The sequence below is a fragment of the Camelus bactrianus genome, chromosome 21 (genome assembly GCF_048773025.1).
Source record: "Camelus bactrianus isolate YW-2024 breed Bactrian camel chromosome 21, ASM4877302v1, whole genome shotgun sequence".
NCBI classification, from domain to species: domain Eukaryota; kingdom Metazoa; phylum Chordata; class Mammalia; order Artiodactyla; family Camelidae; genus Camelus; species Camelus bactrianus.
Genome location: NC_133559.1, coordinates 22,152,700 through 22,170,998, shown reverse-complemented (window position 1 = coordinate 22,170,998; position 18,299 = coordinate 22,152,700). Strand labels below are relative to the sequence as shown.

The following is an 18,299-nucleotide window of genomic DNA, read 5'->3' as shown; positions in this document are numbered from 1 at the left end:
ATGGAAGTATCGACTGAAATAAATCCGCAGCCTAAAAGTTGAGAATTATGTTTTTATTTGGCAGGAGGACTTGAGCTGGGATGACAGTCTCTCAGATCACTCTGAGGGACTGCTCCAAAGAGGTAGGGGAGGAGCTATGATATATAGGCACTTTATAACAAAGACCAGGTAGTTGGAACAATAAAAGATTACTCGTTATCTAAAGAAAACCAGGCATCTCAAGGATTTAGTGCTTTTCTATGCATGGGAGGAAGCAAACATTTGGGCTTATTGAATTCATTCCTTTGACAAGCACCTAGCTCTCTAGGGCCAGTATCCTGTCCTTTCTCATACTGAGTCCCCTCAGGGTGCACTAGTGTGAGTGGCTGCAGAGGCCGGGCTGCAGGCTGGTCTTCACTGGGGGGTGGCAGCAGCCACTGATGACCTGATGGTTTCAGCATTCTTTGTTTACTGATATAGTTTGCAGTATTTTTCATTCACAGAAGCATTCCAGTTCCCCAATCTGGGAGCTCTCCAAACCCAGTTTTTTTGGGGTTTTTTATGGAGGCTTCATTACATATGCACAATTGATGGACAGACCAGATGTCAGGGGTGGGACTGAAAGTTCCCGCCCTATAATCACAGGGTTGGGTCCCTTGGCAACTGGCTTCCTCCTTTGCCTCATTAACATAATAAAAGACATCTTTATCACTCTCTTCACTTAGAAAATTCCTAGGGTTGTAGGAGGACTGTGCTAAGAAGGGGAGGAAGACCAAATATGTCTTTATTATAAATCACCCTCTCCCCTTCCCTTCAGTCCCTCTTGCCTCCAGCTCAGACCTTTTCTATTTATGTGTTAATATGGTAGAGAATGGTCACACCAACCACAGCTATTCATGGTCCCAAACCAGCTAACCAGACAGCCAGAGTCTCTAGTTCCAGTTCCAGATCCTCGAAGAATATTAATATTAATCAGCCCCGCTAGAGGGATATAATCACATAATAAATGCAAACATGAAATTTCGGTCAATTTTTGGAAGGTGGCGAGAAGTTCAAAGGCGGCCATGTTGGCCATGTAGACATACCATAAGGAGCTGAGAACACCGTTTTCTATTCCCCTCACTAAGCCCTTTCTTTTTCTATTTCCCTCCCACAGTCTCTCACCTTCCCCCTACCCCTACCACCATCTAATTCTATATGAACAGGACCCCACGTGGGTACTGGAGCCATGGGTGGTAGGTTTCCTAGGAAACCAGCCAGCTTTTCTAGGTAACGTCATCCCGCAGTGGTGTTCCCCTCAGCTGCTCAGTGCCAGGGGCCAGGACTCATGAGGGACATACGCTGAACAACTTTGAGGGACCGCGTGTGACTGCAGTGCCCTTTCTGGCTCAGGAATATGCAAGAACCAGTGGGGGGAAAAAATAGCCCACAAGAGGCTGTTTCAAAACTGAGATCCTTTTTTTCAGAAGAACAAGTTTCCCCAGAAGGCATGTTTCATATCCACAAGGACAAACGTCTGTTAGGTTTTTGATCTGTCTTAGCAGTTGACTGACTGACTTGCTGGTACGGTTGAGCGGGGACGTTTTTTGGATACTCACGATGTCCTCCTTGGCAAACAAGTTGGAAGTCTTGGATGTTTAGACAGAGCTGATAATCTGTAGCTCTTTTCCTCAGGGCTCAAAGAAGGTGAGCCCTGGGCAGCCAGGCACACGCCAGGAGCACAGTTCTCTGTCCTCTGTCCCATAAACTCCAGACAGAAGCAGTGCTGGCCCACTCAAGCCAGTAAGTGCCCTTCCCCTGCCCAAACTGGGAAGTGTCAGCCCTGAAAAACCACAGCCCCGTGAGAGCAAGATTCAGGCGACCCGCATTCTAGTGTCCATTCCCCCACTGACCAACCATGTGTCCTCAGGAAAGAGATTTTATCTCACTGTGTCTCATTTTCTCCATCTGTAAAATGGGATAATAATAAGTGTCCTCTCCCCGACCAACGAGGCCAATGTCAGGAGGAAAGAAGAGGGCTGATGTCAAGTGCTCATTTCTCAGACTTGTTTTTTTTTTTTCCTATTGGATTCTTCTCATTCAGTCATTGATGGGCCTACACAGATCCTGGTTCGAGATGTCTCCGACACAGTGGCCTTTGTGGAGTGGACGCCACCTCGAGCCAAAGTTGATTTCATTCTCCTGAAGTACGGCTTGGTGGGCGGGGAAGGTGGGAAGACCGCCTTCCGGCTGCAGCCTCCTCTGAGCCAGTACTCGGTGCAGGCCCTGCGGCCCGGCTCCCTGTACCAGGTGTGGGTCAGCGCCGTCCGCGGAGCCAACGAGAGCGAGTCCAGCACCACCCAGTTCACAACAGGTGAGGCTGCGGTGGGGAAGGGAGCCTGAGGAGGGGGAGGGGGAGGGTGCCGGGCCAGCTGTGGTATCCCCCACGGCAAGAGGGTGTACCAGGGAGACAGGTGACGTGTGCTTGGGCATCCCTGTGCCACAGACACTGCAGGAGGGAAGCAAGAGGCTTGGGGACCTCCCGGTGAGGTCACATCCGGGCGCAGAGGAGCGAGTGCGGTGCACAGTGGATACGAGAGCTTGGGTCCTGTCTTCCCTCTGCTCCCAGCCAGACCCGGGAGCTATGTCTCTTCCCCATGAGTGTGAGGCTTCTCCTTTATCAAATGAAATGTTTGTCTTGAAGTCACTTAAACATCCACGTGGCTAGCCCGAATGGCAATTTTGAGACAGTTCAGCGCCCCTTCCTGGAGACACCTTATTGGTATTTGCTGGAAATCACTGTAATGATTCCATAAATGCACAGTGACAACACTGGCATGGTGGCGCCCCTTGGAGTTGTGCAAAACCCAGAAGCAGGCCTTCCGCTTGAGAGTCTGTGACTCATCCTGCCCTTTGTAAGCACCGGCAAGAAGCTAATGTGGGGTCTGGCTCCCACAGATTGCAGGCTGAACAAAGCCCATGTCACTGCCACCTGCCCTGCTGGGATGGCCACCCACCCACCTTCCCAAGGCTGTCAGGATTCTTAAAGAGCTTCACTGATAGTTTAGAAAGGCCAGACCTCACCGTGACCTGCTCCCTGACCCTCTCAGAGCCTATCAGGCCAGCCAGCTAGCAGACACGGAGGACAGGCACCATCCAAAGACAGGCACCCCCACGCTCTCATTGGGTCAAAGGGGGTTGAGATCAGATCGTGAGTCTCTGTCTAAGCCAGATTCCCAGTCTCAGCCTCTCTGCACTGGGGAGGTCATAAATCAAGGAATGTCACTGCCAACAAGTTGTCACAGGGAAGAAAGGAAACTGCAGGCATCTGCAAGACCTAAGAACTGGCATCTTCTGATGGGATAAAGGAGAATCACTCATTCAAGCATCCTACATTGAGCTGTGGCCTAAGCGCCGGTTAAGAGATGGGGTAAGCCAGCCAAGGGGCTGCAGGGAGGTCTGGTAAATAGCACAATTATCCTCCACCTGTGTTTAAAATCAGCTGATAAATAAGGCAAAAAGTAAGACAGATGCAGGCCAACACAGCTCCTAGCCTGGAGCACGTAGCTTTTTGAGTCAGATGCCAACTGATGGCCCTGTGGACCTGGGCAAGACCTCCACATGGGAGAAGTTGTGGGGCTCCTCGGGTTAGGACTTACAGCATAGCACGGAGGAACAGGCAGAGGCTGTCCCTAGGGGCAGAGGGCTCCTGTGAGAGAGGGGAGCAGAGGGGCCGTGCCCAGATCCTGCTACAAAACTCACCACTGAATTAAGTCCATTTTCCCCAGCATAAGAAAGAGAGAGGCCGGGAATCTCAGAATGGGTTTCCCTCCACACAGAAGGAAACATCAGGAGGGGGAGAAGTCCCTGTTAGAAGGAAGTGCGGACACTGACGAAACAGAGGAGGCAGTTTGATTCTGAAGGAGACCCTCTCAGGTTTTCCCTCCAGCCCTGTGCTTGACTCCACCCCACTCAGGGGGTCACTTGACTTCACCCCACTCAGAGGGGTCGCTGGTCACACTTTCTGTACTGAACACGTCTTGGGATCCTCAGTGACTGAGCATGCACCTTTAAAAGAAAGGAGCTGCATTCTGCCCACTTCTCTTCCCCTCTTCCCTCACTGAACCAAAACTGCTCTCAGGGCTGACCCTTCCTGGTGAATTCAAGGTCAGCCCTTCCTCCGCCAGCCCTTCCTCCGCCAGCCCTTCCTCCCCCAGCCCTCGCACTGCCAGGCCATGAGCTCTCCTGAGGGCCTCGAGTCCTGCATATTTCTTTTTTTAATTTCTAGAGAGTTTTTGTTTAAAAAGTGGTTTCTTTGTGCTTTGCTCAGATAAGGAGTTTGAAGAGGCAGGAAAGGAGGAGAGGGCTCTCTTGAGCGACAGGATGAAAAGCGAATTCTTGATGTGTAGGTCGACGAGAATTGAAGCAGGATTGGCTGGTGGCCCAGGAAAATTCCAATCAAGACAATTACACTCTGCCTCCCAGAAGCTCCCCCTGAGTTTCTGCGCATCGCGTGACTCTCTGTTTCCGGTTGCCTGGCAGGCGGATTGGCAGCTGTTAGGTGGCTGCCTCCCGGGGCAGCCGCAGCCTGTGCCTCCAACCTGTCCCCCTCTGCTCTGAGGGGGTGAGGGGGCTGGGGAGCTTTGGACAGCTTTGCAGATCAGTTCTCAAGGCCCTGGGGTTGGCTGGTGCTGGTTGAGTGATGAGAGGGTGTCCGGCCCCCCGCAGTCGGGCCGTCAGTCATTTCAGAACTCCGCTTAAATTCAAATTAGCCAAAGTGCTTTTCCAGGTGATGGCTTCAACTCTAGGAGCGCGCTAATCGCACAGGCAATTAAAACAGAGATTTGCTTCCCGCGTGGTGAGGGGGATATTTGCCTGGGTCTTAGAGCCGCTCGGAAAAAGGAGAGTACTGATGGAAGCCCACCAGGGCCAGTGGTTAGAGAGAAGCCAGCCCAGGGCAACCCATAGCCAGCCCCCCCAGCCTCCCCGCCCTCCAGAGCTCTGGTTGCGGTTGCCCTCGTCGGGGAGTTACTGAGGCTCCTCCGGTAGATTCTTCTGCAAACCATTGAAGAGAAGCCTGGAACAGATTCTCCCTTGTGGCCCTCAGAAGGGAGCCAACACCTTAATCTTAACTCCGAGTTCGAGAGATAGCACGTGTCTGTCGTTTAAGCCTCCCAGCCTGTGGCACTTGGCCACAGGAAACTCACACAAAGGCTCAAGTCACAACAGAGCTCCAGCCAGCTCAGCAGGGACTGGACTCTAGGATTCCCCGAGAAAAGCTTTCCCAGGTTCAACCTGGATGGCCCTTGTCACCCAGCCAAGACCAGCTGTCCTCAGTCCCAGCTGCCCTCTCCCCTGCACTGCTGCACCCCCCAGCTGGAACAGTCAACAAGACTCTTCCAAAGGCTTTGAGGGAGCAGATGAGACAGAGAACTGACAGTGTTCACTCAGTCACTTCGCATGTGCTTCACGAACACCGAGTAGGTGCCAAGCACCGCCCTAGGCAGCGAGGCTGCAGAATAAGTAAGACAGACAGGATCCCGGTTCACGTGAGTTACAGCCGTACATCCAAAACATGGGGCGCCATTTCAGTCACCAGGGCTGTGCTGAGAAGTGGGATGGACACTACAGAGGGAGTCAGACAGGCCTCTCGGAGGAGGTGAAGTTTTAAGCAAGACGTAAGTGACCTCAGCCATGTGAGGGTGTGGGGAAGAGCGTCCAGGCTAAAACAGCACCAGTGCAAAAGCCCTGAGGTGGGAGTAAACTCGGTGCGATTTAAGAATAGAAAAGAGGCAGTGCGGCTGGAGCACAGGGAGTGGGGACGGAATGTTCCAGGGTGCCTCCTGAGAAGCAAGCACGGCCAGATCATGCAGAGCCCCGTGGGCCGCGGTTAGGAGTTTGTAATAGGAAGCAGCAGAAAGAATTCAGCGGGGAGACTGCTTGATCTAATTTCTGTTTGAGAGACGAGAGCCCACAGCCCCAGCCCCTCCACAGGGCTCCCCGCTGGACATCTGTCTTTGCCTTGCGCCTGGCTTGCTGGTGTGTTGCAGGGACACGCCCAGCTCCCACTTGCCAGGGTGCCTTTCAGCTGCCCCTCCCAGAGGTCAGGCTTTAAGACCCAGGGGGAGCAAACCATTTCACGCCACCCCAGTCCGAAGACCCACGCCCCCTTCCCAAGCCCTCATTCCCAGGATTGATCTCTTTTGGGATCATTGACATTGGAAGCGTCTAGTCCCTTCAGAGAAAACGCTGCCCCCTACCGACAGGGCGCAGACCCTGAGGCCAAAAAAGCAGAAAACAAAACCACAGGCTGACGTTTCCGGGGGCTGTGACTTTTAGGTGTGAGGAGTCCAAGACTCAACCTGAGCCCCAAACGAACTTCTTTTTGCTCCAGTTCCATTCAGGCCACACCCACAACTCCCGCCCAGTCCAGGCCTCGCCCAGCCTTTCCCCCTCGGTGAGATTTAGGGGCCTACAGTTCTGAGCATTTCTCCCTCGAGCCCCTCTACGCAAGCTCCTCTCTCCAGCCGCCTGCTCGAGAAATCACACGCACAGCACGTGGAGAATGCATGGTTTCCAGCATGCTAAACCCACACTGAGGAAGGAGACATTTCTCAGAAAAATAAGCTGCAGAGGCATAAATCTGCTAAGAGATTCACCCAATTTACATCACTAAACAGAACACTTATCACTCCGCAGCAGCTGCAGCAGATTGATTCACAGCATTCCCGCTTCCCAAAGAAACAGCGGTGGAGACTTGCCTGGCGTTTGCAAATTAAACCAGTCCACTCGAGGGTTTCCCAGACCAAATGGCTGGTCCACTCCAAAGTTAAATTCAAGTCTCAAAGTCAAGACCTATTTAGAACTTTTAAAGTAGAAGTTTGTCAAGATGGCACCTTCTTCCCCTACAAGTGGTTTATGGTGTTTCTGCCTAAGTAAGCCTGAGATGACCAGTCCTGGGAGAGAGAGCACCCCCCCAAACCACACACACACAACTGCAGGAGAGATCCCAATGCCAGGGGTCTTTTCAGTGCTGTGGAATCCTTGGAACCCCAGAGAGCAAGCACTGGGGGTGCCATATTGTTGGAACTCAAGAAGAGCTTTGGAGGCATCAGGAAGCCAGCCCAGGGCTTAGGCACCTAATTTTGTACCAGGCACCATGCCATGCACTTCGACATGCATTGCCTGATCTGTACAACTCCCTAAAATGGCAGTATCATTAGCCCATTTTACAGATGTGGCCATCAAGGCCCAGTGAGATGAAGATTTGCCTAGGGTTCTGTTACAATAAGAGTCAGTGGTGGGGAATCAAACAGACTGGATCCGAAGATGACTGATTTCTACTACATCATGTCCCCTCTCTTTATACAAACCTTTCAGCAGTGTCTATGCAAGTAAATCTGGGGGAGACATCTTACACTCCAGAATCTTGCAGTCAATCCTCTTCTTTTGCTTGGTGATCAAAACTGACACGACTCTGATCCATCTTGATCACTTGGATGCCATCTCCGATTTTCTCCATCCAGGGCTTCCCTTGCTTAGTCTCAAGCTTTTGCTGCTACCTGGTCGACTCTTCAGTTTCTAGAACTCCACTAGAACTCCTAAATGGAAACAAGGAAAGTGTAAAGCATGGGATATCTAGCTCCCAGGTAAAACTCTCCAACCTGCCCACAGAATCCGTCTTGGCCAACCGGGCAGACCAAAAGCTGACGGGCAGTACTGGGGTTCACTTAAACGTGAGGCAGAGGGTCAGGAGATGTGGGGTCTCATCCCGAAGCCTGTTACAGTTCAAGATGCAGGACAAATGCACATCCTGTGTGATGTTGGTGATGTCTGGCTTTTTTAGAGATTGACGCCCCCAAGAACCTGCGGGTTGGCTCCCGCACAGCAAGCAGCCTTGACCTGGAGTGGGACAACAGTGAAGCGGAGGTTCAGGAGTACAAGGTTGTGTACAGCACCCTGGCGGGTGAGCAGTACCATGAGCTGCTGGTCCCCAAGAGCATCGGTCCAACTACCAGGACCACACTCACAAGTGAGTAAGCCCTGGCTCCTGGGGGCACAGGGGCTCCTGAGTCCATCCCCTCACGACTCTCTCCCCAATCCTCCCACCCCACATCCAGCCATCGCAGGAATCCCACTGATTTAATCCCTTGGGTGCTTGCCACATATGTCTACTGTCCTCCACTGCACTGCCATCACCTGGTCCAAGCTGCCATCACATCTCACCTTCAGCACTGCCGTAACCTCCCCATGTTCTCTCCTGACCCCTCTAATCTCCTCTTCAGACCGTCAGTGATCCTTTCAAAGTACATTTCTGATTACTCCATCCCGTTGTGCGTCCATCTCAGGGACTTCGGTTGCTCTTGGGATAAACTCCAAACCCTTAGCTTGGCCCACGCGCCCTGCCTTGGTTTCCCTACCATCTTCTCCAGGTCTACGTTTTTTAGTTCCTCAAACACTTTCTCCCACCTGCCACAGGGCTTGGCCCGTGCGGTTCCCTCTGCCAGCCAGGCTCTCCCACCACCCTCTTCACCTCGCTGTGTCTGCTTCCCTTCTACCTCTCCGCCCATGTGTCACTTCTCTGGGGCCCCGCCTGGTTCCCAGGCGAGGGCAAGTCACCTGCTTGGCAGCCTCATCCTGGTGGTTACCGCTCACCTCACAGCATCCTCAGGCTGCCGCTGTGCACTTAACAGTGTGATTATTGGATGTTGGTCTCCATCTTAGACCTAGAGTGCTGTGAAAGGGGGGCATATTTGGTTTTGCTCATTGTGACACCCCAGCATCCAGCACAGCATCTAGCTCTTACTAGGTCCTGGATAAGTGATGAGTGAGTGAATGAGTGAAAGAGTGAGGAACTGCAAATGTTCACTGTGACTGGGGCATAGGCTTCAAGAGGCCACTGATAAGGTGAGTCCTGGTCATGCCTTATGTACCCTAGAAAGAGTGTAAGTGGGGCATTGTTGAGAGGTCTTGAATCAGCTGATGTAATGACTAGACTGGTGCAGCGACAGCGTGGAGAGTGGATAGGAGGAGGGCAAGGCCAGAAGCAGACGGTGGTCCAGAGAGTGTGCCGGAGTCAGAGGGAGAGATAACGGCAGTATGAACTAAGACCACACCCCGGGTCACTGGGATGCTTAGCTAGGGAGCATTCCCTGGCCCTGTGGGGGTGTGGGGCCCAACCAGGACTCCTCCTGGGGCCCCAGACACACCCATCCGGGAAGGACTACCTGCTGGACTTCACTGAGAGCTAGACGACTGGAGACGTGATTTTCAGATGGAGACTTGCAAAGCAGCCATGGACCAGAGGCCCCAGTGTGCTCGCATTCAGAAACTTTGTTTATCCTGTGTCTTGGCTTCTTGCAAAAGCATTTGTCATCTTAGTAGATGAGAGATACACCACAAAGAGTGCGTACAGTAAACAAGGGCAGTATAATCAAAGCTGTTTCTCTCCTGAACTGAAATCCCAGACTGCCTTGCCAAATGAGGCCAGTTAAAGCAAATATAATAAATGCTTCTTCCAGACAGACGCACTCCTGAAAACACAGCAAGGAGATGGAAAGATATGCTGACCAAGCAGGTTAATGGGGGTGAATTAAACACCGCAGGAACAGACCAGCTGGCATAGGGTCTTTACGGAGAGCTAGAGACATTCACAAAAATTAAGCTAAACAAAAAAAACCTGAAATGATACAGGAGGGAACCGGTTCTAGGCGCAGCCCATCCCTGCCTAGCGCCTCAGGCTGATTTGGCAATTAGCAGTTTTACAAAGACGATGGCATACTGTTCAGATGGAGGAAATACCACAAAATCCTGAGAGATACAGGGAAGAACCCAGTCACATCTGAGTTATTAGTTCCCATCACCTGGGGGAAAAATAAAGAAGATTCTAGATTCATTGATCATCTCTGTTATTCCAGGCACCTTCATGTTAATATATTTTTAGCTTATTTAATCTTCACAGCAACAACTCGCAAGGGACGTTAGCAACCCCATTTTATGGATAAGGAAACTGAGGCTCAGGGAGTTTGGAAATTTGCCCAAGTTCACAAAGGTAGCAAGGGGGGCCATGACTCAAACGCAGTTCTGAATCCTCTTCAAAAGCCCACTCTGCCCCATTTCGTGGCTGTTCCTACTAAAGAAATAACATGGAAGGAGAGGTCAAACTTAAGCGCTGCAGACTTCCAAGGATGGAAAGAGCATTACTGAAGAGCAAGCTCAGATAGGTTGATTTTTTTTGATTTGAGTTGGGTTTATGAAATAAAACTATAAATATATATTACACATAATTATCCCAGGGAGCTCACTGCTGGGAAGATTTATAAAGGCAAATAGCCTTATGTGATTTAAAAAGGGATTATAGGCGTGTAAGGAGATCAGGTATCTTGGTACTCGCCGAGATGCAGATTACAAGGATGCTGGCGCTCTTGATGTGGCATCTGGGGAAAGAGAAGGAAGGACCCAGAAGGAGGCAAAGCAAAGAGAGGGAGAAATTTGATCTTGGCTCTAAACAGTTGTGTTTCCTCCTTCGCTCCCCAACATGGGTACTAAAAAGGAGAGTTTTTCAGCCTACAAGACCTGTTTTTGTTTTTTGGCTTTTGTGTGTGTGTGTGTGTGTGTTTGTTTTGGTTTTGGTTTTGGTTTTGGGTTCCAAACAAATTGTTTGCTTGCATATGTAAAACAAGACCCTGGTCACGGTGGGAGGGCTCTCCAGCCTCACCTGAAGCGATTCCTCCCTGGCCAGAAAGAGCATGGAAGACTCGAAACTTCAACTCTGCCCGTCGCCACCATCCCCATCCCCTGGTCAGAAATAACTGGGACCTGTAGGAGGTCCTCTTCTCTCTTGCCCCAGTATTACCTGAATGCTTGGTTCTGTGGAACATGTTAAGAGCTGGGACTCTGAACTCTGTATCTAGGCTCAGCTACTTCCAGTGTGGTTTTGGGTCATTGACTCAACCTTTCTAAGCCTCTGTATCATCATCTGTAAAAGGGGAACAATCCCACTTACCTCGTAGTGCTGTGATGGGGCTTTAATGAGATCTCGTACTTGAGGAGTTTAAGGCAGTGCTTCTAACATAGCAAACTACTCAATGCTTGGAGATGATGCTGATGAATAAGGAGGGGAGGAGGAGGTCTGAGAGCTAGCAGATGGGTTAGGACGACCTCCTCGAATAGGTGTGGCACAGAGCGGAGACCCTCCTTCTCAAAGAGGGGCGTGGGGACCACGGGTAAGGGCATCACCCCAGCTGTCAGAGCTCTTCCCCTCTCCCCTACCCCCAGACCTACAGAATCATAGCCGGCATTTTAGAAGCCTCTCTGGAGATTTGTGTGCATGTTAATGGGCGAGAAGCCCTCGCTCAGAGCATGGCCTCTGAAGTCGCCCACTCAGGCTGGAGACCAACTTCATCCATGTGCATCCTCAGGCAAATGTCTTCAATTTCTATGCTTCCGTTTCGTGGTCTGAAGGACATCATGTCTACCTCCTAGGCTGTTGTGAGGATTAAATGAAATCATGTATCTCTCTCTCTATAAACACTGAGGGTAGGGACTGGTGCAGAGCAAACATTCAGTAGCCATTTGACCTTCTATTGTTTTTAATTCCCTCAAAGCTCAGCCTGGATCCCAGGCAACCTGGCCTCCCCCTGGTACAAATTCAAACCCCCTTTATTCTCACAGCCAACTTCAAGTCCTAAAAGCCTATGGCATCTGTACCTGACACCCCCCACAGAAGCCCTTGTCTCCGCAGCCACCACTTACCCCTACACTGCAGAAGGCAAGCCCTTCCTGACTCCAGGTCTCTAAGTTACACAGAGGGCACCCCCCACCCCCAGGCTCCCCCTTCACATAGCTCACCCTTTGTAACACAGAGACCGGGCTGTAACACAGAGACCGGGCTGGAACACAGAATACCAAACATTTCTTTTCCATTATTCTCCCTAGGCAAAGCCCAGCAAATTCCCTCCAGAGTATGAATCTGTTTCTGAACAACAGACTCAGTGTCTACAATGATATTTTTTTTTTCCTCTGTTCTGGTGGCTTCTGTGTCCTTAATGATAAGTCTTTTTTTGGGTTCAGCCTCTCAGCCTGCATGAAGTCTGCTTGGCCAGTGTACCACACCTGGATTCCCAAAGGGGCCCCGCCCGGAGTGTTACATACTTTCCAGGCTCACCAAGGTCCCCCTGGGTTAGAACTGGCAGCATGCACCAGGGACTGGCACCACCACTGTTTTCTGAGTAGCAATGAAAAGCCACAAACCATGCAGAAAATTCTTAGTGGAGGGAGAGAGAGAGGAAGGGAAGGGAGGCAATAAGAAAAGGAAGAAGATTTTCATTCTTTGACTGGAATTTGGTTAAGAAAAAAAAAAAGCAACCCTCCCTGGGACCGGTGCTCTGGCCTCTATGTCTGAGGTGACTGTACCCACCTGTCATCAGAAAGGCCTCTGTGGCTGCAGTGTTTTGCAAACAGGGAAAGGGGCTCGTCTTCAGCCATCTGCAGTCTCTTGCCTGGCCCCTCTCAGGAACAGGAGCCCACACTTGAGGACCCCTGTGGTCAGGAGGCCAAAAGGAGCTGGCCCGCCTGGCCACGCGAGCACTGGGCTCTAAGCCAGCTCCGGGGCCGGGTCCTCATTCCCCTGGCCCCCTCCGTGGGGTGCCCACCTGCACACCTGCTGCTGCTGCCGCTTCCCAGATGGCCGCCTCTCTCCGCATCTCCACTACCTGGCTCTCCAGGCAGCAAGCCACTAACAGGAATAGTCATCAACAGGGCTGAGGAAGCCCAGGAGCTTGAAGGTTCCTACAGACCTCATGGTGCAGCGTTGGATGGCAAGAAAACAAAGACCTGCAGCCAGCCAGACACAACACACACACGCGCGCACACGCTCACCCAAGGCTGATGTCTGCAAACATGCCCCGCTCAGGCCCCGCGAGTTGCTGCTGCCTTTCAGGCCTCTGGTTGCTGGGAAACCGAGGTCTCTACCAAATCCCGCACTGTCTCCTCGGGGCTCAGAGGAAGGTCTAGTGGTCAGAGGTGGGCTCCTCGAGGAGCTTGCCCACAAGAGGATTTTCCATGAAGAAATCCAAGACCCCCCAGAGGTGTCCAGCTGGCAAAGCAGCGCTGGCCGAGGCCCCCGATGTTCACTTCACCCTGTCTGCACTCCCTGACGTGCCAGGGCACAAGCCCCAGACCCAGTGCCAGAACTTCCACGCCCTGCAGGCTCTTCTGAGGAGGAGTCCAGCCCTGGGCCTGGGCCCGGCCCAGACTCTGCTGCGCCTGCTTTGGGTGAAGTCACAGTGACCCCAAGTGGTCGCTTTGGTGAGGCACCCTCTGAACACAGCGCCACCTTCCAGGGGCTGCAGAGAACCCGAGCAGAAGAGAAGACAAGACAGAGGCTTCCACCTGCCGCCTCCACACAGAGCTGGCACATAAGGGCATCTGTCCTCTTATTTGCATTAAAAGGCTGGTACAAGGGAAACAGGTGGGAATTTTTCCATCCCTGCCATGGCTTCTTCGGCAGGGAATGTTTGTTCAAAGACCCACAGGTGGGACGTTCCTGTAGGACAAGGGGTGATAACACGTATTCCTCATAAGCCCACTGGTAGCAAGAAAGCTGCATTTGACCACATTCCTTGGTATTATGGTTTTCTTTTTAAATGTAAGTTTGTACGGCCAGTCCCTTCCTTAAAGTCAGCATGGAATCGGCTGCTTCCCTTGATGCTTGAACATCACCTGCACTCAAAAAGCAGGGAGATGTCTTCCACACCCCGACTCACTCAGGGAGCCCTGGAGAAGCATCTACCGTTACCCAGGAAGACAAGGATGGGGAGCCTGGGAGCTCAGACCTCATTATATTAAAAAATAGATTGTTGCCTATCTGGTGTGGTTTCAGGGGTTCCCAGAAGATCCTCTGTCTTCAAATATGTCCACATCTATGAGACCTCTGGTACCCAAATTCCTGGTGGAAATTCCCCTATGACGGGCCTTGCATTAGGTTCCTGGTTTTCATGAATTGTCTTACCAGAGCTTTGTATATGTGATTCCCTCAGCCTGCAATGCCCCTTCCCCAGCCAAATGTTCCGTGATCCTTCAAAACCCAGCTCAGATACTCTCATATAGAAGTCCTCCCAACACCCCAATACCACCATTGCTCCCACCATGCTGCTTCTATGCAGCATGTATTTTTTTCACTATATTATATACTGAATTAAAATATAAAAATCAAGTCTCTAGCCCCCAAAACCTAAGAGTCTAGTGAGGAACCTGACAAGTGAAGTAACAATGACAGCATGATAACGTCATGCTCTGAAGTCTAAGAGATTAACTGTGAACTCCTTGGGGACAGGGTCCTCGGTTTTCCCCTCCCTTTGAAGGCAGAAGTCCTTCAAATGCACTAGAGCTCACCAAATCCCTAATTCTAGTTTGGTAGACTGGAGCTTCACAGAAATTCTGGAGATGAGCCCAGAAATTTCGAGATGGAAATGGTCCGCTTTTCTGCATGTCCTCCTGAACCCAACCAAGCCTGCAGACTCCAGGTGTCGTGTGCATGTTTTTGCCGGCGGGCCACAGCAGTCTCAGTCTCTCGGGCCTCCTTCTCCCACTGCTTGCCCGCTGCAGCAGGCAGCAGGGAGAACAGGTCGTCTAAACGGGGGAGGTGAGTCATTCGGCCTTTATCGCGCGCCCACGGGCCTTGCCAGGCAGGTGAGGATTTGCGAGCTCCTCCTGCTCTCCAGCTCTAATTAATCCCTCCCTGTTCACCGTGCCCCATCCCGCCCACTGGAGAATTCCGTGTCTCTGTGCCTCAGCCTTTCCTAATCTTGGCTAGCTTGCAAGGTTCAAGTCCCTTCTCTAGAAAGCCTCCTCTGGCTACTCCAGGCATGCTGATCGCATCCCCACTCTGAAATGGTTTTCTTAGTTAGCAGACCATGGTGTAGTGCCAAACCGCTCTCAGATTCCAATTTGCTTACTCCAGTCCCCTCTACCAGCCTGTAAGACTCTTAGGGACAGGGACCATGCTGTGGCGTGTCAGGAAGAAGAATGGACTTGGGTTCCAAGCCCAGTTTTCTTGACTATTAGCTTTGTGACTTTGGTCAAGAAATAGACTTCTCTGATCCTCTGTTTGCTCATGAGTAATGCCCTCCTGGCAGAGCTGCAGAGGAACATGAGATAACACATATGAGTTTCTAAGAAACTACAGTTAAGAATACCACTTTGGGCCATCAGACACTCAAAAATTTTCCTTCGATTTTCATCCCTCCTTTTCCCCCCCTCTTCTTCAGTATTCTTCTAGATTACCTATTGCCTGCAGCTCGGTGGTATATTATGGGTGCTCAGTAAGTAGTTCATTTTCTTCTTCAGTACAGATTTCTTTGTATTGCATGAAGGGCAAGGGTGATTCCATCCAGTTCACCCTGGTACCCCCGGTACACAGCCTCGTGCCTGGCACAGAGGAGGCCCTCGATCACGTTCATGGAGTGAATCAACTGTGTGCTTCGGGAGTTCAAAGAAGAATGGGTATGCAGTGAAAGAGTTGGGAAGAGCGTCACCCTCCAAGCTGAACAAAGGAAGTCCTATGAAGGATGCAGAGTGCTGGTTTCCTATGGGACAGATTTTCTGAGCTATTGTGCAGGAAGGGAACAGAGCCATTCATATACTACCACTGGCAGGAGTTGGATGGAAAGATAAAGGGAGCATTGGTAGAGAGCAATGGGGTCTTTAAAAGTGAGGAACTCCTCAGAGCCCTCCGAGTGCTGATATATAAGTGGACTGGGTCTGCCTCGGATATCGTTTCCTTTTCCAGCAGAAGTGTATTTTACCTGCTGGCAAAGAGCAACAATTCACTCGTAACACAGGAAGAAAGCTGCTGGAAATCAAAGCAAAGCGGCAGGCAGGAACCTCTAAGCAAGTCCCACTTCCCCATCCCCTAGACAGAAAGCCTGGGAAGAGAGTATTTTAAGTTCTGCTCTGCCGTTTTCTGGGAGAAGATGATTCCATTGTAAATTATTGAACATTTCATTTAAGCTTCATAAATAAGAAACTCGGATGAAAGAGTTACATGTTAGATCTGTTTGGCAACATATAATTTCTGTCTTCCTCCCTCGATCTGTCACCCTTCATCGATGTCGGAGAATTTCTACTTCATTATAGGCAATTGAAGGTCTCAATCAGTTGTCTAAGAAAAATAGTTTATGTCCCAAAGGTAATCTAATTTCTCTAACCAAGGATGTACCTGGGACTCTCTGTACATACTGACGGAGATAAGTGTGTGCTTCCAACGGAACTGGGGACGTTGCCATCATCCGCTCGATCTAGTGACGGGTACTCAGCCCAGCCAGGGGCCAGCTCCTCACTGACACCTGCACTCCTGGAGTCACTGGTTTCACCAGAGCCAACAGGCGCAGCCACAGCAAACCGACCCCACGTGTGCTGAGAACCAACCTGCCTGGGGCTCACAAAAAAAGGACTCAAAATCCTGGAATAGTTCTCTGAGCAAGGTAACAGCGCTGGCTGCTATTACAATGGTCATAATACCACCTGATACTATCACGATGGGCCAGGCACTGTACTTCATACACACTGGGTCATTTAATCCTCACAATGACCCTCTGAGACAGATAATGGTTATTTTTCTCATTCTATGGACACTGAAGTTCAAAGATGTTAACACTAATGTAAGCATGGCAGATCTCAAAGCCAAAGTTTGCCTCCACCCGTGTTGACATGGTTAGAGACAGAAAGAACTGCGGTTTAGGAAAGGAATGGAGCTGGTCTGAGAAGGGAAAAAGACGGCTGATTCTAACACATTCCTTCAGGAGAGCCTGCTCAGGAAGGCCCGGGAGGTTCTGCCGGCCTCGGTCCCGGGGGCTTCATCGCACCAGCTGCACTAAAGCCATATGAGGAGAGGGTGCAGAACCCTCTGGCCACCACGCAGCGTTCCCCTTTGTTAAACCAAGCCGTTCGTTAAGGAAAAGTTGTTCAGTGCATCTTCTATCAATATCATTTCCATTCCCCCAGGGGTCCTGGGGAAGTCACAGCTGCTCTGGGCAGGGGATAAAATGAAGAGAGAGTTTGGCATTCAGTCCTAAAAACCCTGAACCCTGAGGCCAGAAGCCCGAGTGTCATCTTCAGCAGGTCACAGACTTACACGTTGCCTTCGTTTCTTTTTATAAAAAGATAATGCTCTGGTTTGAATAGTGTCCTCCCCAAAATGCAGATCCACCTGGAACTTGTGAATGTGACCTTCTTTGGAAATAGTCTTTACAGATGAAATCAAGATAAGATGAGGTTACAGTGGATTAGGGTGGGCGCTCAATGCAATGTGACCAGTGTGTCTTTATAAGAAGAGGAAGAGACATGGACACACAGGGAAATGGCATGTGTTATGGACTAAATGTTTGTGTCCCTCCAAAATTCATATGTTAGAATTCTCATTCCCAATGTGACAATATTAGGAGATGGGGCCTTTAGAGGATGATTAGGTCATGAGGGTGGAGCCCTCCCAAATGACATTCGTGCCCCTATAAAAGAGTCCTCGCAGGGTTTTCTCACTTCTTCCGCTGTGTGTTCCTTGGGGAGACCTTCCACAGAAGAACACACTTGCTGAGGGTCACTGACAAGGGCAGCCTCACTGTCCTCCCAAGGAGACGAGCAGCAAGAAGGAAGCTCTGCACTGACCAGTTCGTCCTGCTGACTTGGTGTGGATTTACTGAGTTGTGAAACTGAGATTTCCTCATAAGTGAAATTAGGAGGGGATTCAGGAAGGATTAGATGTAAGATCTGAACAGGAGCCTGAGGTCCTTTGCTTCCCTCTGTTCAGCTTTCCCTGCCCCTGACACACATGGAATAATGTTTGTTTCTGCATCTATCAACAGATCTGGTGCCTGGCACTGAGTATGGAGTTGGAATATCCGCTGTCATGAACTCACAGCAAAGTGTGCCGGCCACCATGAACGCCAGGACCGGTGAGTAGCAGGACTGGTGTTGAAGGAGACCAGGATACTCTGTAAGCCCGAGGGGCCACAGAGGCTTGTCCTGGCAAGGATTGGTCAGAAGGCAATGTCCCCTAGTGACAGGTCCCTGGGTGACAACTATCAGCATAGAAACTACATCTCCCTGCAGCTCTTCGAGCCCCTGTGCCTAGCCTCTGACTCTGACACGCAGGATGGGGTCCCACCTTCCTCCCCATAGATCGGCACATGGTCCCCTGTGGTCTGATGCTGCCCACAGCTGTGCAGACCAGAGGTGGAAAGTCCCAAATAGGTTGGTGTTGTAGCAAGTCATATGTCTTTCTAGGCCACCCCAAAGCAGACAGAATGTGGCACTCCTCACTGCATATGACAGAAGCCCTCAGA

General features: G+C 50.9%; 1 protein-coding gene and 1 long non-coding RNA gene across 2 annotated transcripts in view; one reads left to right on the top strand and one right to left on the bottom strand.

The window, feature by feature from the left end:
* TNR (tenascin R) overlaps positions 1 to 18,299 on the top strand; it is an 80,939-nt gene that overhangs the window by 19,125 nt on the left and 43,515 nt on the right. Inside the window, exons 6-8 of the mRNA XM_010954893.3 lie at positions 2,063 to 2,332; positions 7,805 to 7,990; positions 17,820 to 17,909. Of these exons, the coding sequence (XP_010953195.2) occupies positions 2,063 to 2,332; positions 7,805 to 7,990; positions 17,820 to 17,909 (546 nt within the window). The remainder of the gene's footprint in view (positions 1 to 2,062; positions 2,333 to 7,804; positions 7,991 to 17,819; positions 17,910 to 18,299) is intronic.
* On the bottom strand, positions 39 to 13,116 carry LOC123616824 (uncharacterized). The gene is made up of 2 exons (XR_012501397.1): positions 12,838 to 13,116; positions 39 to 7,559 (listed from the first exon to the last, which is right to left on the bottom strand). It is a non-coding gene; the product is annotated as an uncharacterized LOC123616824 (long non-coding RNA).